This window comes from Macaca fascicularis, chromosome 5 (genome assembly GCF_037993035.2).
Source record: "Macaca fascicularis isolate 582-1 chromosome 5, T2T-MFA8v1.1".
Lineage (NCBI taxonomy): Eukaryota > Metazoa > Chordata > Mammalia > Primates > Cercopithecidae > Macaca > Macaca fascicularis.
In genome coordinates this window covers 47400831-47425260 of record NC_088379.1, presented here as the reverse complement: position 1 = coordinate 47425260, position 24430 = coordinate 47400831, and the positions used below count along the sequence as shown (strand labels likewise).

General features: G+C 36.0%; 2 protein-coding genes across 22 annotated transcripts in view; both read left to right on the top strand.

Moving 5' to 3' along the window:
• NFXL1 (nuclear transcription factor, X-box binding like 1) overlaps positions 1 to 16163 on the top strand; it is a 67259-nt gene extending 51096 nt beyond the window's left edge. For 6 of the 7 annotated variants that reach the window (XM_005554836.5, XM_074039732.1, XM_005554835.5 and 3 more), the window contains exons 19-23: positions 547 to 616; positions 8660 to 8764; positions 11827 to 11913; positions 12605 to 12658; positions 15434 to 16163. In XM_005554836.5, the coding sequence (XP_005554893.3) occupies positions 547 to 616; positions 8660 to 8764; positions 11827 to 11913; positions 12605 to 12658; positions 15434 to 15607 (490 nt within the window). In that variant the 3' untranslated portion in view covers positions 15608 to 16163. The remainder of the gene's footprint in view (positions 1 to 546; positions 617 to 8659; positions 8765 to 11826; positions 11914 to 12604; positions 12659 to 15433) is intronic. The other variant, XR_012434812.1, reaches the window with a different exon arrangement.
• Positions 16164 to 23653: 7490 nt separating this feature from the next.
• CORIN (corin, serine peptidase) overlaps positions 23654 to 24430 on the top strand; it is a 264257-nt gene continuing 263480 nt past the window's right edge. For 10 of the 15 annotated variants that reach the window (XR_012434810.1, XR_012434811.1, XR_012434809.1 and 7 more), the window contains exon 1: positions 23956 to 24348. Coding sequence is in view for 10 of the 15 variants with exons in the window: in XM_065544969.2 (XP_065401041.1) it covers positions 24079 to 24348 (270 nt within the window). In the remaining 5 variants the exon portion in view is untranslated. Of the gene's footprint in view, positions 23835 to 23955; positions 24349 to 24430 lie in introns of those variants that run through there. The other 5 variants (XM_045392336.3, XM_005554831.5, XM_074039726.1 and 2 more) reach the window with 1 other exon arrangement.

Sequence of the window (24430 nt, the reverse complement as noted above, 5' to 3'; positions counted from 1 at the left end):
CAGCCTCAAGTGATCCGCCTGCCTTAGTCTCCCAAAGTGCTGGAATTACAGGCTGGAGCCACTGTACCTGGCCTAAAATGAATTAATTTCTAATATTAATAGCTTACCCAAGCTTTTTAAATAGGTTAATTTTATTTCTCATCAAATAACCTAAATTCCTCGATTTGAACATATTAAATAATTAGTTTTAAAATTTTTTATGTAGGGGCATTAAGAACAATTGTAATTATGAATTTAATCTATAGGGAAAGATAGTTACAGAAACTATTAAAGAGAGGCCAGGCCCAGATGATATTTTGTGTGTTTTGTACTTCTTGCAGCAATTACACTTTTGGCATTTGACTTGTTAGTAGTAAAGGGCTGGATGATTTGAGTTATCAGAACAGTTAAGTAATTTGAAGATAATTGTTACAGATAGAGAATTAAAGTATTTCTTGAGGAAAAAAGATAATTTTATGGATATGTTTGAAATTATGAGTTATTTTTAGAAAAATTATGCTATAAAATGGATTTTTGTTTGAATGTCATCAACTTTCTTATTTTTAGAAAAATAACCACAGCTGATGTAAATGAAAAGAACCTCCTCAGTTGTTGCAAAAATCAGTGCCCTAAAGAGGTAAGCTTTAGTAGAACCTTTTAAATTGTATTCCTTGGGCATTGTTTCTCTTGGATTTTCTTTTTTCTTGTTTGGTCAAATTATTTCAGGTCTTCTCTGTTGTAGCTTTTTAAATAAAAATGTAAGACATACGGTAGATGCATCTCATTTTATAAATTTGGTGATATTAGGACCTGAAATGACCCTTTGAAGATTTAAGAAAGCAATTTTAAAGATAGCTTACATACTTTATATAATAAAGTATTAACCTAGTGCTTATCCCTCAAAATGTGATTCATACTTAAAGTATGTCAGAAATGATGTGGGTCATAGCAGTTAGACAGTAAATCCATAGTAGTTTGTTTTTAAAAATAACGGTGCGTGTGTGTATGCATGTGCATGTGTGTACATCTGTGGTGGGATAATGTGCGGGGATAGATATTAATATCCACAGCATTTTGAAGATGGTGACGTAGAAGATACCTCTGCATTTTCACTGTGGCCTTTTGTGTTGGTGCCATTCAGATCATTGACTCTTTCAAGTTCATTACTATGTTAATATAAAACATTCACCTATAAAGTTGTGTTTTTACAGATTCTGGTGGTTGTGTAAGCATTTTATTCAAACTAAAAATATCAAAAAGTAGTTAGAAAAAATTGTGCAAAGTAAAAAGGTAAAGAAACTCGCTAGTGATTTATCCTGGTAATAATTTGAGAAACCAAAGCAGTCCATCTACATTTGGCCAATCTGAAAGGGAAGATGCACTTTTGGATTTGGGAGTGGGACAGTTAAAATTACTTGATTTGGGTAGACATTTAAAAAGGAATCCTTTTGACTTACAGATGTACTATATAGTACCTTTTTCCTTTAAATTGTCTTTATACACTTATCTAAGTGTTTCTCACCTTATTTAGAGTCGGAAATAGATGACAACTGAGTCTTTTTTTTTCCTTTTCTTTTTCTTTTTTTTTTTTTTTTTTTGAGACGAAGTCTTCTCTGTAGCCCAGGCTGGAGTGCAGTGGTGGGATCTCGGCTCACTGCACTCTCTGCCTCCCAGGTTCACGCCATTCTACTGCCTCAGCCTCCCAAGTAGCTGGGACGACAGGCGCCCGCCACCATGCTTGGCCAATTTTTTGTATTTTTAATAGAGACAGGGTTTCAGTGTGTTAGCCAGGATGGTCTCGATCTCCTGACCTCGTGATCCACCCGCCTTGGCCTCCCTAAGTGCTGGGATTACAGGCGTGAACCACCATGCCCGGCCGATGACAACTGAGTCTTAAATATCATAATCAGTCTTTGATTAAGTATAAAACAGGAATCAATACATTACGTACCTTTTTAGTATTTTCCTTTAACTAAGGCTTTGGACCACTTTTTATGGATTTAAAATCTGTTGGAAATTGAGTTTTTAAATTTATGTAAGATTATAAGAAGAGAGGCTATTTGAAGTAACAAATGGTTATTTCGATAATCTGTCTTTATAAGTGAAACTAGGGCGTGGGATATTTCAAATTTAATTTTTTGAATTATTCAAATCCTGAACTTGCCTTGTTAAAATAAATTTTATTTCATCCCAATTCAGATTCCAGGTAATAAGTAGTTGGGAATGTTTTATTTTTAATCTTAGTAACCTGGTATGGTTTATTAGGTAGAAATATGGTAATTTAATTCAGGTGTTGCTAATTTGTAACTTAGAATTTCCTTAGCTATAAATAAGTTGTGATGCTATGACTTTTGGTGGGACTAGATGGGTCATTTTCATGATTTTGGATTCTAGCTCCTTCTGGAACCCCTGGTATTACTAGATCTCCCTGGGCTTTCTTGAAAAATGTATCTGGAGCCTGGGAACAATCCAAATGGCCGTTATAGTTTGGAACAATCTAAGAGTAGACAGGTGAATTTCACTGTGTCTAGTAGAACTCATTTTCATTTATGGTCTCTTGACGTGGGTGGCACCATAACAGTAATTCTAACGCTTTAACATTCATTAGAATCACTTTAAGGGTTTGTTAAAACACGGATTGCTGGGCCGGGCATGGTGGCTCATGCCTGTAATCCCAGCACTTTGGGAGGCTGAGGTGGGTGGATGACCTGAGGTCAGGAGTTCGAGACCAACCTGGCTAACATGGTGAAACCCCGTTTCTACTAAAAAATACAAAAGAAAAAAAAATAGCCTCGTGTGGTGGCATGTGCCTGTAATCCCAGCTACTCGGGAGGCTGAGCAGGAGAATCGCTTCAACCTGGGAGGCGGAAGTTGCAGTGAGCCAAGATGGTGCCATTGCACTGCAGCTTGGGCAACAAGAGCAAAACTCTGTCGCAAAAAACAAACAAACAAAAAAACACAGATTGCTGGGTCCCTGTCTAGAGTTTCTGATTTTGTAGGCCTGGAGTGGGGCCTACATTTTGCATTTCTATTAAATAGTAAACAATAGTGATACTGTTGGTCCAAGAGCGCACATTGAGAACCAGTGAGCTACAGAATGAGGTCATAATTAGAATCAGCCAAGAAGTATATCACTTTGAATCTTTGTACTTCAAAGTTAAGGTATGGGATTCTGGTAAATTCTGATGTACTCTTATATATGTTCTCGTCTCTTTCCCATACTGTAGATTCTTATGGGTGGGGCACTATGTTGTATTTGTCTTTGTATCTAGTGCCTGTTACACAGATTGTACACATTAAGCTGCTGGTAAATGTTTATTGAATGTGAATAAAAGAATAAATTGTGGGAGTGGCATAAGCTTATCCTTCCAGCTCCACTGTGTCTCTGATATACACTCTATGGATTATTAGGTTTGAATTTAACTAAGTGAAAACATAAGGATGCCGTTAAGAACATACCCGTTCTTAACTGTGCCCCACATAGGCATTTCTGCTCTTTTTTAAAAGAGATATAAAGAGGAACAAAATGGAAGTTTTATTTTATTTTACGTGGTATGGGGCTTCAGTTATTTTATTTTTTAAAACATGTTTAAAGTTTTTAATTGATAAAATTTTATATATTTACCATAGGCAACATGTTTTGAAATATGTATACATTGTGGAATGGCTAAGTTGAGTTAATATATGCATTTTTTTATGGTGAGAACACTTAACATCTACTCTTAGCAATTTTTAAGAATACAATATATGTTATTAACTATAGTCACTATTTTGTACAATAGATGTTTTGCATTTATTCCTCATATCTAACTGAAATTTTGTATACTTTGACCAAAATTCTCCCAATCCCCTTCTGTCCTTCAGTCACTGGCAACTACCATTCTGTTCTTTCACTTCTATGAGTTCAGCTTTTTTATATTTCACATATAAGTGAGATCATGTGGTATTTCTACTGGTTTTTTTTTTTTTTTTTTTTTTTTGAGACGGAGTCTCACACTGTTGGAGTACAGTGGTGCAGTCTGGCTCACTACAACCTCAACCTCACAGGTTCAAGCGATTCTTCTGCCTCAGCCGCCCTAGTAGCTGATATTACAGGCACACGCCACTACGCCCAGCTAATTTTTTGTATTTTTAGTAGAAACAGGGTTTCACCTTGTTGGCTAGGCTGGTCTTGAACCCCTGAACTCGTGATTCGCCCACGTTGGCCTCCCAAAGTGCTGGGATTACAGGTGTGAGATACTGTGCCCGGCTGGTATTTCTGCTTTTTAAAATTATTTATGAATTTGGTTTTCTCATTCCCATGCAAGCTTTTCTACTTTTTAGTTGGGAAAATTATTTAACTTCTCTGTAACTGAACTTGTTCATATATACAATGGGGCACTAGTAATATCCACTTCAGAGTGCTGAGTATTATATGAGGTAATAATATGTAATGGACTTAGTTAATGGTAAGCACTATATATGTGGTAGTTATGGTGATTATGATTATCTACAAACAATATTGTTCTACAAGCATTTCTTAGTTCTTTTGAAAGAGGGCTTTTCCTACTATTGGAATTAAAGTGGAACATTTTGATGCAGACAGTGTTGTTTGTCGGTAAACCGTTTGGTATGACTTACTGAAGTGCTAGCAGAATGATGTTGAGGGCTGAGTAGAGTAGAAAAACCCTGTCCCACTTTGAGTGGGAAGGGTAATACATCTCATCTCTAAGTGAATATTTTAGAAAGACCTCTGTTTTTTGCTGTGAAATCTGTATTAAAGATAACCATCATTTTATCTTATGCATTCAAGTCAGCTTTCTTTGTAACTGCTTTTCAGTTTTTTCAGAAATATAACCTGGGTTTTGAGATGACATATACTTACTTACACATCTAACAGGAAAATGGTCACGTGATTTAATTTTTTTAAGCAATGAAATATCACATATATACCTAAAAGTACATAATATAATATAAATATGTATAGTTTAACAGTTAAAAAGTGAATACCGTGTTAACTCTACCCAGGTCAAAAAATCAAGTAATGCTGACATACCAGAAATTTGTCAAGGTCCCTGTCTGACTATAGTTCCCATCATCTATCCTATAGGCTAACCACCCTTTTATAGTAATCCTTTCCTTACTTTTATTTACAGTTTTTACTACCAGTATGTATATCTGCAGACAATATTGTTTGCCAATGTTAAAAGTTTAAAAGTATGCACTTTTGTGACTTGCTTATATATGTTTGTCATTTTTAATTGCATATAGCTGTAGTCCATTGATTCCATTGTATGAGTACACTATAATTTATTTGTTTTACTGTGGGTGGACATTTGAATAATTTCCAACTGGGGTTGTTATCAAAAATACTGCTGTGAACATTCTTGCTTTTGCAGCCTGGTACATATGTGCACAGATTTCTGTAGGCATGCAGTAGTGTAATTGCTTGGTCATAGGGAATGTTTAATTTCGACTTTAATAATATCAAATTGATTTCCAAAATGGTTGTATCAGTTTATAATCAGTAACTTTTCCAGTTACTGAAAAGTATCAGAAAGTTTTTCAACTTTCCATTGATGAAAGTTCTTGCTCTTTCACATCCCTACCAACATTTTGTGTGGTCAGCATTTTTTATTTTTGCCAGTCTTTTTGCATCTCATTGTGGTTTTAATTTACATTCTCCGATTACTAGTGAGTTTGAATACGTTTTCAGGATTAGAGGTATTACTTTTGCCTGTGGGACGTATGTTGGATACCAGCACAGTGTACACCTAGATGAGTTTCAGTTTTCCTAGTTGCAAATTGCAGAATCAATTTTGGCTTACTTATGGAAAAAAAAGGAGAGAGAAGACATTGTGGGGAGCATTTGGAAGACACTGGGGAGCAATTCACAGATTCTGAAGGAAATGCTATACAGTCAAGCTTTGGGAAAGGCAGGATCTCTGCAGCCTAAGGGGGCTTTACAGTGAGATGACTACTTAAACCACCATCTCGCTCTTTTAAGTTTTTAGATTCCCAAGACAGAAAACCTAATAGACTCACCATGGATCCAAGGGCTCCTTTTGGCACAGGCAGCCACAGTCAGGGAACTAGAATAGGTAGCATAGCCATGGCTGTGGCTACTGGGGGAATTATGGTGAACCAGGCAGCCATCCCAACGTATGTCTTCTACAACTTTTACCAGTATGTGGCAGGGTCACATGAAGGATTTAGAGAAAAAAAGATACCATTTATTGAAGGCAGAAGACCTAGCCAGAGAAAAGACAGACTTTGAAGATGTCAATGAAATTGTGAAGAAGAGTATGAGGTCTTTTAGGAGGCAGAAAGATATTACATCAAGACCAGTGATTTTTAACCTTTCATCAGCCCCCAGCGCAACAGAATACTGTTTACAGTGAAAGATGACACTGTAATATAGCCATGATCCTATGTATTTTCAAAAGGTCTTCCTTTATTGAATCTGATAAGCTTCCCTCTTCACTTTCTCCTATAGAATCATTGATTTAAATGATAGATATCAGAGGCCGAGAAGGATCGGGGGAAGGGGATAAAGTGATGTTGATTAAGGTATATTTCCAAATAGCTAGAAGAGAGGACTTGAAATGTTCCCAAAACATAGAAGTGGTCAATACTCAAGATGATAAATACCCTTAAATACCCTGACTTGATCATTACACATTCTATGTATGTAATAAAAAAATATTACATGTGCCCTATAAATATGTACAAATATTATGTATCAATAAAAATAAAATAAATTTGAAGTGGAAGGGTTACTTTTTAAGAGACGATAACTAATGCAATTACCTTAGAGATTAATTAAGGAAAGAGGATATAGAGATGTATTTTGAGAGTAAGAATAAGTGGTAAGCTAATGCCAAATGTTTATGAAGTCTGGCTAGAGGCACTGGCAGGAATGAAGGTAAGAATGAAATTAAGCAATACAAAGGCTTGAAACAACCTCTGTGAAGTAAGTATTTGAAAATGAATAAATATTGAGCTTGTTAAGTAGTATTCAGTGTCCAGTATTAGATATAGGGAAAAACAAAACTGAAATCATTCAGAAATACCTGGACTTATTCTATTAATAGCCGTTCTCTGCCCTATAGTAGGATTAGTGGAAGTGCACAGTGTGAGTGATCTGAATTTAGTTTTAGTATGAATGCCTCAACTAAAAATTAAAGAACAAAAAAACCTAGTCGCACATTAGAAAGAGACTAAAGACAATGGAAAAGGATTCCAAATTTCTTAAAGTGAGTGGAGTCAGTAGTTCGAAAGATCAATCTGGTGAATCATAGAGATCAGTAATTAGAGAATTTAAATGTTTACTGAGGGTTCTACTATTTGGGAGGTATCTTTGTTAGGGATTATGACATGAGAGACACAAAGAAATGCAGATGTTCCTTGGTTTACAGTGGGCTTATGTCCTGATTAAACCTATTGTAAAACTGGAAAATGGTTTTAAGTTGCACCACCGTAAGTTGATGACTGTCTAAGACCATTGCCCTCAAGGAACTTATAATAGTAACAAGTTTTATTATAATATCTAAATATACTGAACTCATTTAATCCTCACAACAGCTTTATAAAGTACTAATTCTTTTTTACATGTGGAATTTACATGTGAAATTTTACATGTGAAACACAGAGAAGTCAGGTGACTTGCCTAAGATCCTGCAGTTAGTAAACAGATAATCTGGGACTCAGTTCCTGATAGTTTGACTTTGACATTTAACCCCTAACAAATAGTGTATTTTATATACATTCTGGTTGGAGAGAGAGAAATATATGAAGTACCTAAAAAAAATTGTTTTTTTGCAAAATTTCAAGATACCACAAGCAATGTTACAACAATTTAGAAACAGATTTCTTACTTAACTACTATTATTTATTTATATATAGGCAGATTATATCAGGCCGTTATGGTGATTTAAGTCATGTCTTAAAGTGTGGATAAGATTTGAATAGACAGACCATTGACATTCATCTTAACACTTGACTAGGATAGGAAGACAGTAAATAATTAAAGACATGGAGCATAGACATCATGGCAATTACTGAGTTGTTTTGGCTGCCTAAATGATATGCTTTACTATGTAGTCGAAAGGGTAAATGTTGTAGAATAAAAGGCTAAACAGTTATAACACAATATACAATGGCTTAAGGACAGGGCATTTTCTTTTTTGTTTTTTTCCCATAGTGCAGTACAGGGAAGGTAGGTGTGTCATTGTATTCCATGTGTTCACCCATGAATCCAAGTCAGCTGGCGACTCTGCTCTCTTTGGCACATGGTTTCTATTATTGCTCCAGCTTTCATCATTTCCAGCACATGGGGAAGAGAAGAACATGAAGTATACTCTTGAAATGATTTGAAGCATGAATCACCTGTACTTGCTTACATTCCATTGACCAGAACTTAGTTACATGGCTAAAACTAGCTACAAGGGTGGCTGTAAGATATACTGTTGGAGTGGAGCTGGGGAGAATATTTAATTAAATTTAATTAAATTATATATATATAATTAAATATTTAAAATAATTTAAATCTAAAAGAAAAAATAGTTTACACATTAGCCCATTAGCTAGGATTGATCGACCCTTTGTGTGATGGACTCTCTTAAAACTGTTGGGGTTTAGGGGAAGGTAGAGTATGATCAAGATGTAAGTATGTAATTGCTTTATTTTGGTTTTATTTTAGCTTCCTTGTGGTCATAGATGCAAAGAGATGTGTCATCCCGGTGAATGTCCCTTTAATTGCAACCAGAAGGTAAAACTTAGATGTCCTTGTAAAAGAATAAAAAAGGTAAATATTTTAAGTTATTGAAAATACTTTTCTATATAAATTGTTTTTGTGTGGTTTTCTTGTTTTTGTTTTTTGGTCTATATGTTTTGGTAGTTGTTTGGCTTTTTTTTTTTTTTTTTGCCTTTTAATTTTAAGGTTTTACTTAATAGAATCTTTTTATTATTAAAATGAGCCTACTTGTTCTGTAAACACTTATTTTAAAAATAAGCTTTGGTGATTTAATTTTCTGCAATTTAATAGTAAAAGGAAAATTATTTTTTATGTTAGAACCAAGTTCAGTGCCCTCTGTTGGTCAATGTGCTTTAGATTTGACGTCTTTGAACGGGTAACACAATGTAACGGATAGAATGTTTCATCACTTAAGAAATGGCTTAAGGTTAACTTTGTTGCTATTATTTATGAAATGCTTTTTACCATCAGTATTGTCCTTTGAAAATACTGCCTTAAAAAGACCTCATATGAATAGCCTTATAAAGTAAAATAACATTTAAACTTGGAAAGAACTAATTTTAAGATAAAATGATGGTAACAGGGGAGTAAATGGGCAAAAACTAATGATTACAAAGCCTGATGGAAACAAACTATATACTGCTCAACAAAACTTATGAAGGAAAATGTAGTGACCTAATAGTCTTTTTCTTAATTCTGTTTCCTTAATCTTCCCTATTGGCAATGCTTACTTACTCCTTTGAAACCAACTTTTTTGACCTCTGATTTACCCTATCTCAGTTATAGTCGTTAACTCCTTTTTTCCTTCCTATTCGTATTGTCATTCCCTAAAGCTTGTCTTTTTCATGTCTTGAAATTCACTTTTATTTATCCATGTGATGGATATGTATTGAGGATCTTGTATAGGTCCTTTGCCTTTCATTTTTGTTCATAGTTTCTGATATGTTTTCCTAGGATAGGGAACTTCTGAATTTAAATTTATATACTTGGCCTTTTAGGGAGTGGAATCTTTAAGTTTCAGAAATTTAAATTGACCACCTGTATATGAAAATAAATACTTAGTCAAGCCACTTTTAATCTGAGATGTCTCTTAAGTTTTCTGTGAAATCTCATGTCTTGTCCAAGTGCTGTATGCCACCCACCCGTTAGTACTTTGGAACAACTCTTTCCTGGGCTTTGGCCACAACTTCATGACCCATTTCCTTGTCTCTAGTCACGCCACTTCCCTGTTCTAAATTCTTCAATGGCTCTTCATCACTTATGGAAAAAGTGCATTGTATAAGAAATGTGTGGGTATATGCAGACTTGGCATACCAGGGAGGCTGTGATAAGACATTTGCCTGCTTGTTCAGTCTCATCATCTAGCAATCATCTCTGTTAATCTGTTACTTAAGTGCCCTAATACATATATTGTACCCTCACTTAGCTTAGGCTGTGGCAATGTATGTATTTCTTTTTCTATGTAAAATACAATGTTTTTTTCCTTTACCTCTCTGCTGACTAGAATCCTGCTAATACTTATTGCAAGCACTTCCTTATTTGAGAAGGTTTTCCTTCTCCAGGTTCCCTTGGGAAGGCTTAGCTGTTCCTTCCTCTTGACTTTCTTTGTACTGGGTTCATAATGTAGAGCTTTGTGATTCTAGGTATCTGTAACCGTGTTTCCTTATCTGTAAAGTAGAGTTTATTATAGAGAGTTATTGAAAGGAATAAAAGAGGTAGTGCTTACATAGCATTTAAAACAATGCTATGTTTAATAAATAGTAGCTGCCATTACTATTGTTATTTATTTAGCACTTAACAGATTATTATACTGTTTATTTCTTATTGTGTTCCATTTCCCTGTCATAGTGTTTAGCATATAAGATACTCTGTAAGTATCTTCTGAATGAGAAAAAATAAAATCCTCTTCTAGGCTGATGGACTTAATGTCTGTAAACACACAATACTTATTTTTGTCTCCAGTGTTTGTTCGGGTTAACTTTCTTCTGTCTGGACTGTCTTTGGAGGAAAAGACTATGTTTATCACTAAATTGAGCCGAAAACGAAGAACTAAGAAATAAAAAAACAAAAAAAAAAACCATCCAAGTAATAAAATTCCATGCTATAAAATGCTTTCACTAAACACACTTTACTCAGGATTTGGTAATCTCATGTCTAAACTGTGGTAGATTTGAACGAAAAACTAGAGTCTGAGGTTCTGGTGAGACAGGAGAAACTGATACAAATTAGATATACTGAGAGTAAAAGTGACATTGGCAGCAATAAATGAATGAATAAAAGATAGATAAACATACTACAAAAGGCAGTCTAAGACTAATATAAAGACCACTCTTCTACTCAGTAGGTCATCGTTTTATTCTGTCATAGTACAGAAATTGGTCATAGTTTTGATGTCAACACATCAAAAACAGTAGATCAGTGTTCTTTCATTAAGGAGGTAGCGAGGTGCCAACATAAGCTTTAGAATAATTTTCATCTATACTTAAAAGAAAAAAAAGTTTAACAGTCAAGAGAAAAATTTGTAGCTCCCTAGAAAACTCTCTAGAGCTGCACTATCTGAGATGGTAGCCACTAGTCACATGTGGATATTTAAATGCAAATTGTAATGAATTAGCATAAAATAATATTAAAAATTTGGTTCCTCAGTTTCACCACCCACATTTCAAATGCTCAGTAGCCATATGTGGCTAGTGCTACTCTGTGGACTAATGCAGATTTACAACATTTCCATCCCACACACATACCAAGAAGCTCTGTTGGACAGCACTTTTGTAGAACCTTGTATTCCCTGGACATTTTATAAGAATAACAAACAATAAAGAAAAGTAAAGAAGAAAAACAACATTGGAGCTAAGTCTGATAGTGGCATGTAGTAATTATTAAGTGGATTTAAAAAATTTTTATGGTATTATCTTTTTTAAGTTAAGAGAAAATAAGAGAGTAATCACTATTTGAACCAGATATTTAATGCTTGCAACCATATCATCATTAAATATTAAGTCACATCAAATAATACTTATAACCTTAAGCTATTAGATAAACTTTGCTTTTTTATGGCAGACAGGACTTTGAGGGGAAAATCATTTAAAATTTGAAAATTGGGTTGTTTGTAGGAATTGCAGTGCAACAAAGTACGTGAAAATCAGGTTTCAATAGAATGTGACACAATGTGCAAGGAAATGAAGCGGAAAGCATCTGAGGTAATGTCTCGTTAAATATCATTTTAAAGGCTAGTGGTCTTTCCCTTCTTATTTTGTGTATTTGTGTGCTTATTAAAAACAACTTGAAATCTCATTTTTTTGCCTTTATAATAAAAGCCTAGTTTTATAGGCCTATTTTGAATGGCAGATTGGGATTTTCATTGCCTAGTGTATATCAAGACTTTTCGTCTTCTACGCCCGCTACAAGATTTTGAGATTCTTTGCTGCTTGGGTTATCTCCAGTGTTACTGTTTCCCTCCATTGAACCAATCAGTGATCTCTTGATTTTGTTTGAAAGTAAGGATTCCCTTCCATGATAACACATTTGAGATAAATTTAACTCTAGAGAAACAACAGTATTTAATAATTAATTCTAGATTCTTAATACAGCAAAGAGGAAAAAAGGCAATTTTAAAATTTACTGTTACAATGTTTTAACTGTGTAATATCGATATTACTTGTTAAGCTGAAATGTTCATATAAGGTATAACACTCGACCCACCACCACCTTCAGTTTATTAGATAGTGCCTTAGTAAAACCTTGTCTCAGTATAGCATTTACATTTCTTTAAATGATTTCAAGCTCCTAAAAGTTGATATGGGTTAATAGAACCTGGATGGGTAGATGTTAAAATTCCATATAAAATGTGATGACTAAATTGTAAATTGACTTTTGAATGTGTATAAACAGATAAAAGAAGCAGAAGCCAAGGCTGCTTTTGAAGAAGAAAAACGAAGACAACAGGTAACCAAACAAAATACCCAGATTTATGTCTCTTAGCATCATTGCTAGATTTTGTGCAAACACAGGATATGTTCCAAGGTCAAACTAAGGGCTAGTCTCTGTTGTGAACTGAAAATAACATAGTTCTTGTAAAACAAAAATGAGCCATCTACTAAGTTCACTTGAAGTATACTGAAACTCTGAGAAGGTATGAGATCTCATATATTCCCAAATTTTTTTTTTTGTATTGGAAATTTTTTTTTTTTTTTGTATTTACTTTCTTGCCAATATCATTCATACTTCAGCCAGAAGAATTTTAATTCCTCCGTTGGCTGGGGAGTGAGAGTGAGCGAATCATCACCATTGTAAGGCATCTTCTGGAGACCTTGAGTTTACTTATCTAAAAGTATTTGAGTTCTATTTTACTGACTTGCAGACCACCTGTAACAAATAAGTGCAGTTTACTAATCAGTACATTTATTTTAATAATACGTTCCCATATTTCCCTATTAGACCTTTAAATACAGGATTATAACCTGTTTTTTGTTGTTACCAAGATAACAAGTACATTCCCGATACCCCATGTTTAAGTATTTACTTTATTGATCATATACTTCAATGAGTAGCTTGACTTTCTAATAGTGATGTATAACTTTTTATTATTATTTGTCAGTTTGTATCTTGAAATGCTTTATACTTATCAGATTATATTGTATACTAAACTACTGCCTTTATGAATGATGAGATTGAAACTTGCATGATTTGCATGAATGAGGAAATTCAAACTTTGATGAGTTGTAGGAACAATTAGAACGATTAGGAACATTAGAAGCAATTCATGTAGTAAATAATGGTTGGCCAAGACGACCTTTGAGATTTTATGGTTCTGTAAAGTTGCTTTGCCTCATATCCCCAAAATAAGTTATCAGAGCTAATATAGTAAAACGTAAGTTGGCTGGAATCCTAGGAGATTAAGTTATTAAGAGAAGTTTAGTATGTTTTCTCCTTATTCCCTTTGCTATCTTTTTATAAATTGTCATGGATGAAAATCTTAAATACATTCTCTGTTTACTGACTCTTTAAGCAGAATATAATCAGTCCTTAGTATATGTATGTTCTGCATCTGTGAATTCAACCAACCACAGATCGAAAGTTTTTTCAAAACAAGTAAAAAAAAAATACAACAATAAAAAATAATACACATTTTAAAATACAGTGTAACACCTATTTACGTAGCATTTACATTGTTATAGGAATGTAATAGGAAATCTAGAGTGATTTAAAGTATACAGGAAGATGTTTGTATGGTATTTGCAAATCCTGCACTATTTATATAGAGACTTGATCATCCTCAGATTTTTATATCCAAGGGGATCCTAGAGCCAATTTCCTACAGATACTGAGGGATCACTGTATACAGCACATAATATATACTTGGTGACTGTGAGTCACCATTTAACCCTCAGTTATTTTATTGTGTCTGTGATCCTCAAGTTTGCCTGCTTTTAAGATGTTTTGATGTTTTTCTATATATCTGAAACTAACCACTTGGGAGTAGTCTGACATTTTGGCTCATTGAAGAATGCCACTTTGTATTAAACTAAGTTTATTATTAGATCTTTTTCAAGTGTGGTTTATGGCCACAGTAATGGATATGTGAACTAAAGTTTACATTTCCTCCTGTTAAATAACTATTTGCAAAGTTTTATGTAGATATTATTAAATACATACATATTTTAACTATTGTCTTAATTATGCACTATAGCATATTACATTATTATGTATAAAAGTTTAATAAGTACTTAGCAGTAAGATAACAATCCACATTTGATATTGAATGCAATTCAGTTGCCTTCTTTTAGTACTAGTTTAAAATGTTTATGTCTAAAATAGTCATTTTGATTTTAAAGCGTGAATAATTTTTTCCTTTGAAGAATTTTTACTATTTTAAAAAAATGTATTTGGTAGAGAAGAATCGAGTTTTGGCAGCTTTTTTCTCTTTACTCACTTGAATTTCGTTCTTAAAAGCCACTAATGTTTATTGCATGCATTGTAAACAACTAGAATTATAGGTATCTTCATTCTCACTAGGCATCACACCACTTGCTAGAAGCTTTATAGAATGACGGTTCTATAATAATTGGATTGAAGTATAATGGTGTCAATGTATAAGACCAGTGTCTATTTTAGAGCACCCTGATTTAATAAGACATTTTATTTTATTGTTTATTTTTATTTTTTTGAGACGGAGTCTCTCTCTGTCGCCCAGGCTGGAGTGCAGTGGCGCAATCTTGGCTCACTGCGAGCTCCGCCTCCCGGGTTCATGCCATTCTCCTGCCTCAGCCTCGCGAGTAGCTGGGACTACAGGCACCCGCCACCATGCCCGGCTAATTTTTTGTGTTTTTAGTAGAGACGGGGTTTCAAACTGTTATCCAGGATGGTCTCGATCTCCTGACCCTTGTGACCCTCGCGCCTCAGCCTCCCAAAGTGCTGGGATTACAGGCATGAGCCACTGTGCCCGGCCTAATCAGACATTTTAATATTTAGTGTCATAGTCAGCCCTACAGTTTGAAATATTCTCTTCTGTTATCTCCCAGTCTCCTTTCTGCTTACCTAAACCCTGAATTTGTTGAATACAATCAGTGGTGGAGAGTGGTGTTTTAAAACAATCAAATAAACATATTGACTATATATCATTACTATTAAAACATTACCCAAATTGATTTTTATGTGAATGGAAAGTTTCAAATCAACATATGCATTGAATTTAATTAAAATGATGCTATTTTTATTTAGGCTGAACTAGAAGCTTTTGAAAACAGACTGAAGGGTCGTCGGAAGAAGAACAGGAAAAGAGATGAAGTGGCAGTGGAGCTATCACTATGGCAAAAACATAAATATTATCTCCTTTCAGTGTGTGGAGCTGTGGTTGTGGTGTTTGCATGGTATATCACCCATGATGTCAATTAAAAAAAGTTTCTATCTTTTAATGTAACTCAGATTGGATTTAGATAAGTTGTTAAATTTGAAATATTAGAAAATGTATATTATAGAACATGATATATATTTACATTCATCTCTGTATTCTCTTTCAGCTGTTGTTAGAAGGACAGAATGTTAAACTTTATCTTAATTAGTATACTAGAAAGGGCAGTATAACACTGTTTAAAGTGAAAGCATGACTGAAATTGTAAAATATTTCATAAGGCTTAGAGGCAGAGTAACATGTGTTTTTTTTCATTGGGCTTCCTTGTACTAACTTAGTTTTTTCATTTAACATTTCAAACCAACACTTTAAAACATAGTTCAGATGAGACTGAGCCATATGTGCAGTAAGAAAAATATTTCTTAATGTTTTGGTTACTTATTGTAGAGTACTTTTCTTGATCCTGTTAACTTTGTACTTTTTTTAAAAAGTGATTTTCTAACAGGCCCCTTAAATTGTGACATGAAGGTGTATAATTAAGATTTCAGATGTTGGTTTATTAGTGGGGAATTTTTGTCAATAAATGTCATGTGGCTTGTTCTTCAGAGTATATAGTTATTTTCAACAAATACCAAGCTAGATTCCTCACATGTGGCTATTTCTTATGTAAGAAGCTTTTCACTGAAGTTGGCATGTTTCGTAAAACTTGTATGTGTCTTTTAAAAATAAGAATAAAAGGAAAATTAGTATTTATGAAGAATATGTACTGACAACAGGGCTTATGAGCTTTATGTACTTTAATCTCATTTCTCTTTGCCACAATCTTAAATAGATTTCAGCTGAAAATAATCAGTTATTATGAAAACAAATGGAGAAATACCAGTAAATCAAATGTTTGAATTATAATTCCTTTCAAATAGTTTTACTATTTATATGATTAATGTTTACATTAAAATTTTTCATACCAAATTTATAATCTAGAATATTTATTATTAGCTAAAATATTCAGGAGCCTATAATTTTAAGATAGGCATTAGTGTCAATGTATAAAATTCTAATACTTCATGTGGAAGACATTCATTAATGTATATCTAAAAGTGGTAGAAATGTGTTTTAAGCAGAAGTAGGAAGTAGGATTTTAAAATTTTGCTGGATCTAATTCAAAATTTAGTGTCATATTCTTTTTTTTTTTTTTTTTTCCTCTGTTGCACAGGCTGGAGTGCAGTGGCATGATCTCAGTTCACTGCAACCTCCACCTTCTGGGTTCAAGTGATTCTTGTGCCTCAGCCTCCCAAGTAGTGAGGATTATAGGCATGTGCCACCAAACCCAGCTAATTTTTTTTTTTTTGTATTTTTAGTAGAGATGGGGTTTTGCCACGTTGGCCAGGCTGGTCTCGAACTCCTAGCCTCAAGTTATCTGCCCACTTCATCCTCCCAAAGTGCTGGGATTACAGGCATAAGCTTCCACACCTGGCCCTAAGTATTAGCTTCTGTCCAGAATTAAAGGACAGTCATTCCTTTCTTCATGGGTGTTTTGATTTTAGAATTGTTAACCTTTCCCAGTGGTAGAATTACAGGGCTGGCATTTCAGAAGCTCTAAATCAGATACACTACACTCAAGTTATTACCTGCACTAACTAAAAGTTGAGTGTTAAGGGAACAACCGGGTGTCTACATGGAAAGTCATTTCCATCTATGCCAGAATCTTGGCCTATTAAGTGAACATGAGACCTAGTTCATATCTGTTGTTTGTAGGACTTCTGTACTTGCTATTTTTTTTTTTTTTTTCCCAATTTGGGGAAAAGAATTTAAGAGCAGAAGAAGGAGACTGAATGAATGGTATATGAAGTTGTTTGTTGTTTTTTCATCTTTTTGGCTAGCTCAGAGCATAATTAATTTACCCAAAGTCACACAACTATTCCTTCACTTATTCAATCAACAGATGTGTTTCCTATATGTCAGGAACTTTCTATGTTTTGGAGATAATGGTGGTCTTTCCTCCTATATTGCTAAGGCACAGACAAGCACAGGCAGGTAATAGACATAAAAAATGAACATGATTTAATGTGTGGTAAGTGGTATTCAAGAAAATAAGAGGAATGGTATAGAATGTGGTGGAAGTAGGGGGTACAAGGACACTGGCTAACTTAGAATGGTAAAATCCCTCTGAGATGGGGACATTTGAGCCGTGACCTGAATGACCTCCATTTGAAGATCTGTGAAAAATCTATACGGGAGAAAGCATTAAGTACAGAGTCCCCAGGTTGGGAAGTGCTTGGCACACCTGAGGAGCAGAAAGAAGGGCTGGTGTGGCTGGAGCCTAATGAAATTTAAATTGAGAGGAGGATATGTCTAGGCCAGTTTATGTCATGCTTGATAGACCAGGGTAAGAAATGTAGGTTGCATTTCAGTTGCAGTGGACAGCACTGGAAAGCGTTAAACAAGGAAGAGCCTTTTTTTTTGGTTTTTTGTTTGTTTGTTTGTTTTTAGGGACCGCTGGCTACAATATGGAGAGAAGACTATAATGGTACAGGGACAAGTTAAGTTTTATCTAAGTAGTTACACTGATTTGTTCTGAGGGAAATAAAGTAATGCATATTGTCCTTTTAGCTTCAGTCTGAGCAAATTAGAGAAGGAATGGAAAAATTTACCAAATAGCCACTAACAATGGCCTAAGATTGTGAATGTGATGGTCTTGTTTTCCTACTTACTTGTGGCATTAACAAACTGTGTTAGCTTCCTATTTGAAATTTGTGGAATATGTATGTTGAAATCTTAGTTTTTCAGTTTAAACACCTTTAGGAATTGACAAACAGTGTTGGTTTTTCAGTCAATTTCACATCTAAATTAAATGAAAACAATCTCAAATAAATATAATTGCTATTGAAATTGCCAAAGAAATTTTACTGAGGCAAAGCAGTGAAAACATTTGCCTTCTATAAAGAAGTTATGATGCTTGAACTTAATGGCTATGAAGGTTAAACATTTTAAATACAGATTAATCTCTGTGCTAGTGTTTAGAGAGAGATGACATATAAGAATTTTTTGGCTCTTCATGTTATTTTAAATGCTCATGAGTAATACCAGAAACAGACTTTATTTGGAAATAGATATACTATTTAAGACAAAATTTGAAGAGATTTATTTTGAAGTGTTCCATTTTTCTTTGAGAAATATTTTTTTTTCTTTGCCTAGATACCTGGCACAGTGATGAACTTAATAAAGACTCTGTCCTCACTATGCATATGGTCTGTGTTGTGGGCTCTTCCACATAAGCAAACAGGTGAAGATTAAGCCAGGCCAAGAGAGCCGTGGGAAAGAAGGGCCACCCATGTGGGGGATCTAGCCCACTGCCAAGGGTGACTTTTTAGGATGCTTGGACCTCATCCATCCTTTTATAATCAAGATTATTAAAACAATGGGAGATGCTGTATGCTGATCTCCAGAAGAACAAAGGATTAGTTGGGTGTTAAACCAAGAACACTAAAGGTGCAGCAGTAGCCAAAATTTTTGGTATAGGACAAAATTTTTGTCCTATATACCTGTATAAATTTTGGTATAGGACCATGTACAGGACAGTATAGGGAAGGCTGTAAAAAGAACCTCTGAGGACCCAGGTGACTCTAGCTGTTAATGTCTGCCTGTCCGTGGATATTGGGAACTGAAGCAGATATCTAAGCTGTAGAGCTAGAGTTGACATGAGATAGCTCTGTCTCTTCTTGGGTCTGTGGAAGTTGCCGTCTTTATTAAAGAGTGGCAGTGTTTAGACCACTCTAAGACCCAAGGCTTATGAGGCAGGCTGGGGAGATTCCAGGGTGAGGAAGAAGCAAAGTACTAGCTACTACCTCCTAGAAGAGATGCGAGAGTTTGGGAGTGGTGGGAGGAACTGAGAGACCCTCTGATCTCCATCGACTTAAAGAGACAAGCAAGACCAGGTATCCACCTGCGAAGCCATTTTTTATATATTTTAGAATCTTGGCATATTGAACAAGCTCAGGTCTATTGCTTACTAAGCTTCTGTTCTTGCTAAGTTTCCAATTAGTAATTTAAGTCGTGCTATGAAGGATTATATGCAGTTTGAAACTCCACAGTCCAGATTCATTTGAGTTAACACCCTGTATCCCATATATGTATTCTTTTAATATATCACCTAATATTTCCAAAGCCCCCCCAGTCACTTTCATCTGGTCATCCTCTATTCACAATACTTTTTCCTCATAGCACTAACTAGTACCTGTCCTCATATTAAGTGTCTGTTTATTATCTACCTCCTTCCCTGGAATGTAAACTTCATGAGGGCAGGAGTGCAGTTTCATTTATTACTATAACCTCAGAGTAGAGAAGCATGCCTGGCCACATAGTAGATGCTAGTATTTGTTTCCTAGGGCTGCTGTAACTAATACTGTACATGAGTGACTTAAAACAACAGAAATTTATTCTCTCACAGTTGAGGTGGCCAGAAGTCCCAAACCAAGATATAACAAATTATATCTGCAAAGCCCTTATTTCCACAGAAGGAAGGTGACATTCTGAGGTTCTGGGTGGACATTAATTTGGCAGGGAGTAGTTGGGGGACACTAACCTACCACAGTGCTCAGTAAATATTTATTGGGTGAATGAAAATTCAGAGTGTATTCTAAGATGTAAACTCCTTGGACATTTTCATCATGGTCTTCTCTTAATAATTGGTACAGAAGGTAAGGATTGGTTTGTGGTCCAGAATTTTTTAGGCTCCAATTCTGCTTCTACCACTTTCTACTTGTGAGATCTTAGGGAAGCTATTTAAGTTTGTAAGCCTCAGTTTCTTCTGTAAAATGGTGACAATAAGAAATAACAGTAAGTGCCCAGTAAGTTTTACCTATTATGTGTCTACAACTATTTTAAAGCACTTTCTATGTGTAATCCTCATAACAGCCATATCAGGTGAGCCTATTACGCTTCTCATTTTATGACAAAGGAAACTAGATTTGTGTCAAGAATGAAAAACCCAGAAAATTATATGTCACTTTATGAAGTGCTTTGCACATAGAACAGGTTAGCCGCAATAATATAGATATGTGACTTTACCTCGTAACTTTAAGACATCTCAAATTGATTCACAAATCAGAAAAAAAGTCTGTTGTGAAGTGAGGTGTCTCAGTTTTTGCGCATATGATTACTGTCATTGAGGGTGTTCTGTCCCTGGGAGGACTGGGTGGGATGCTGACCAAAGGTAGGGGCATATTTAGGCAGTGAAATTGCAGTGTGAGACCCCTCTGTAGCACTAGGTGTGTGAGAGGACTACAAATAAAATTCCTTTGAAATTTCTTACGGGGTCAGATATTACCTCCTTCTCAAGACTACTATGGTATATTAGAGTAGGGGATTGATGTCCCAGAAATACTATGTACAGCAAACAGAACATTTACACAAATTGCTTTTATCAGATACTGAAAATAACAGTGGGTTAAAGTGTATTATAGTACATATGGATATGTTGTATTCCCCCTTTCGACTAAATAAACTCTCCCCTCTCTGCAACAGGTAAATTTCCAGTTTCTTGCTGTTTTTATTTATTTTTTTATTTTGCAGGCTTTGCAGCTTTATATCTCAGCTGAAAATATTACATTCTAACTCCCCAAAGCTATTCTGACATTATTTGCAAGTATTTTTTCATAGTTTACATGTTTGTGTATTTGTTTAATATATTCCACAAGAGTAAAAGTCTTGGTGAGGGTAGGAACTCTGTCTAGGTTGTTCATCTGGCAGCCAGCAAACCCAAAATAAATATTAGTTGAATGACTAGCTAAATAGATGAGCCATGGGGTAGCATATCTGTTTTAGCTACTGCTTGCCTGTTATCCTTGGATGCTGCTTGCTTCTCCAAGATCTCGTTCTTGTTCTTAAATTGTCTTCAGTTGTAGTACTAAGTACTAATTTGATCTATAATGTGGTATGTGCTGAAGTTTGCTCTGTAAAATCACCGTTTCCTAGGTATATTCAATACCTTTAATTTTTCCATAAATCTCTTCAAGGTTTGTGTGTGTTTTCTTTTAAATGATCTAACTAGTTGGATGTATTCTTGAAGTGCTAGACAATAAAAGTTTCAATAGGCTAGAAGTGTTTCTTTTTGTAAAATTATTTTAAGAAACTGGATGATGGTTGTCACTTAAAGCTGAAATGCAAATGTAGCTAGTTTTTTTTAAAGAATAATTCAAATAGGTCATTAAAGATTACTGTGAGCACACTGCATATTCTAATCAGTTTGACTATGTTTTGAGACTTCTAATAGTTTATGATTCTTGACATTTTAAAAGTTTATTACAAAGAATATAAAACATCTTTACCCTCATTATATCATTACCTTCATGCAAAGAATACCTCATATATTAATTCTGGTGCTGTTGGTAACTAGAACTGGTTGGGTTTTCTTGCTAAAAAGAAGTTTGACAAATGTTTATTTTACACCATTAATGCAATTAGCTTTAGTTCTCAGAGGAACTAAAAGTAGAAAAGTGAAAAAGTGAGGGAGATTGAGGGACTCTGTCTATCTCAAATCCACTGAGTTAGCTACTTTAATTTCATAGTCCCTGTAGTACCTCCACCAGAGGGCAGAAAGTGGAAGAGAAAGGAGATGAAATAGAAACTTGTACTTGGCCTCAGAATACCTGTAGAAACCTTAGCAATTGAATCCAGCCCTCACGTTATAGGTTGAGTTAACTGTGACCCAGAAAGACTATGTGATTTGCTCACGGTGGATCTGTCAGATGCATCTCTTAGGTTCTTGATTCCCAGACTGGCGCTGCGATGATTGTGTGTGATGAGGTAGTATCTTAGTAAGAACACAATCCAGAAGTCACTGCCTCAGCTACTTTCTAGCTTGTGTAGGCTGGTTACTTCAACTCCCTGATTCTGCTTTCTTTTCTCTAAAATAAAATAATAGCTTCTTCCTCAGAGTAGTTGGTGGAACTAAAAGAATACATGTAAAGTGCTTAGTATGACATCTGCCACATAGTATGAGCTGAATTATTGTGAATTATGTTAAATTTGTCAGATACTGGTTTACAAATCTGATGTTAGAATAACATGGAATCAGTGTTTCAGTCATTTTACTATACATATGCAATATTTTCTACATTTGATCTCACTTCAGAAACAAAATACTGATTCCCCCCCTTTTACAAATGTGTATTTTCCCAGCAATAATTTTCAAGAACAAGTGCTTGGCCCATATTTTGTTGTCTCTACATGACTTTAGATAATGGGGATGGATTTATTCAATAACCTCATGAGTAATTTTCAAAATTTCCATTGAAATCTTGATTGAAATTGGATGAACAATCATTTCTAAGAAAAACCCAGTGAAGTGTCTTTCTTTGCCACATTTGACAATTGCCTTGGACTTGCTAAAGTCCAAGGCAATTACTGTGATGAGTACCTCCGGTGTCCTCCTTGACGCTGTCTTAGAAAAGGTAGCTGCTTTTGAATGACAGAAAGGCAGGAACTTTTTCGCCTTTTAGGTTCAACCTGTAGGTGCCCTCCGCAGGAAATCAGGAACTAGGTTTTTGGAAGTAGTCAGGGTAGGGTTCTCCCTTGTCCCTGCAGCCTCAGCAAAGACTCAGGCAGTCTGGCAAAAGCAGTTTCTTCAGCATACCTAACAGAAGGCAAGTTTTCATATGCCTGATGCAAATAATGCCCTCCAAACGTTAAACTTTTTTTTGAGATAAACTTGTTCTTTAATTGCCAGTGCCTGCAGTTAATTTTGATTGGCTTCACTCCGGTTAAAAGAAAATGCTCTCGATGCGATATGGAAAATTTGGAGAAAAGTAATTCTTTTGCTCCCAACCACTCTCACACAACTTAAACTTAATCGTCCTGTCCTTTTCTGCTGCCCTCGTTTAGTGTAAGTTTTTGGGGGAGACCAGCAGAAACTGGCTTTCCATATGCCCCTGAATAATAACTTCTTTGAATGCAAAGAGGTGGGGACACGGAAGATCTGTCATTACGGGTTATTATGGGTGGGACCCAGAGACGGGAGTGAAGGGAGGGTGTGGTCCGCGGGTGGGATCTGTAGAGCAGACAAAATATGGGGTCCCTGGCCCTTAAAGTTCAGTTTGTCTCTCTTGAGCTTGGAGAAAGGCATCCGTAGTGCCTCCCCGGGGGACACGTAGAAGAGAGAAAAGCGACCAAGATAAAACTGGACAGAAGAATAAGCGAGACTTGTTCTCCATGAAACAGTCTACTTCCCTCGCTCCGGAAGAGCGCTACCGCAGAGCCGGGTCCTCAAAGCCGGTAAGATCGATGATTCGCTGTCCTACCGCAGCCAGGTCTTATGGCCTCTTAGTCCCGGTGAATTCAGGGTCAGCCCCTCCCTCCCCCGTCCTCTCCTCTGCCAGATGCCACCTCCTTCCCCGGCCGTAGGTGAGCTCCCGCTCTGACAGTCCCGCGTTCAGCGTCCTGCACCCAGTTCCCAGGCGCACGGCCCTCGTCCCGACCTCCACCCGGGTCGCCCGGCATCCGAGACCCTCCCAGGGTCATGGGCAGGGTTTCCTTCAGTGTTCGAGTAGGCTCGATCCAGAGACCCCGGTCCCAATGCCGGGGGCGATGCCACCTTTCCTGCGGAGTCCTTCCTTCGCACGGTGCCCTCCACGCGTCTAGTGGACTTGGCTGCGCACTGGCCGCACTGGAGACTGTAGATGGAGCTGTCGGAGCCAGCCCCTCGGGGATCTACAGCTTCCTCTCTGCGCCGGCGTCGCGGGCGCCCGGTGGCTGGAAGGACTGCGCAGCAGCCTTGCCTGCCCTAGACGTAAGTCCCCTTCCCCAGCTGCGCGCGCCTGGGTCTCGGTCCCTCCACAGCCCGGGTTCGCGCTGGGTTCCCCGGCCCCCAG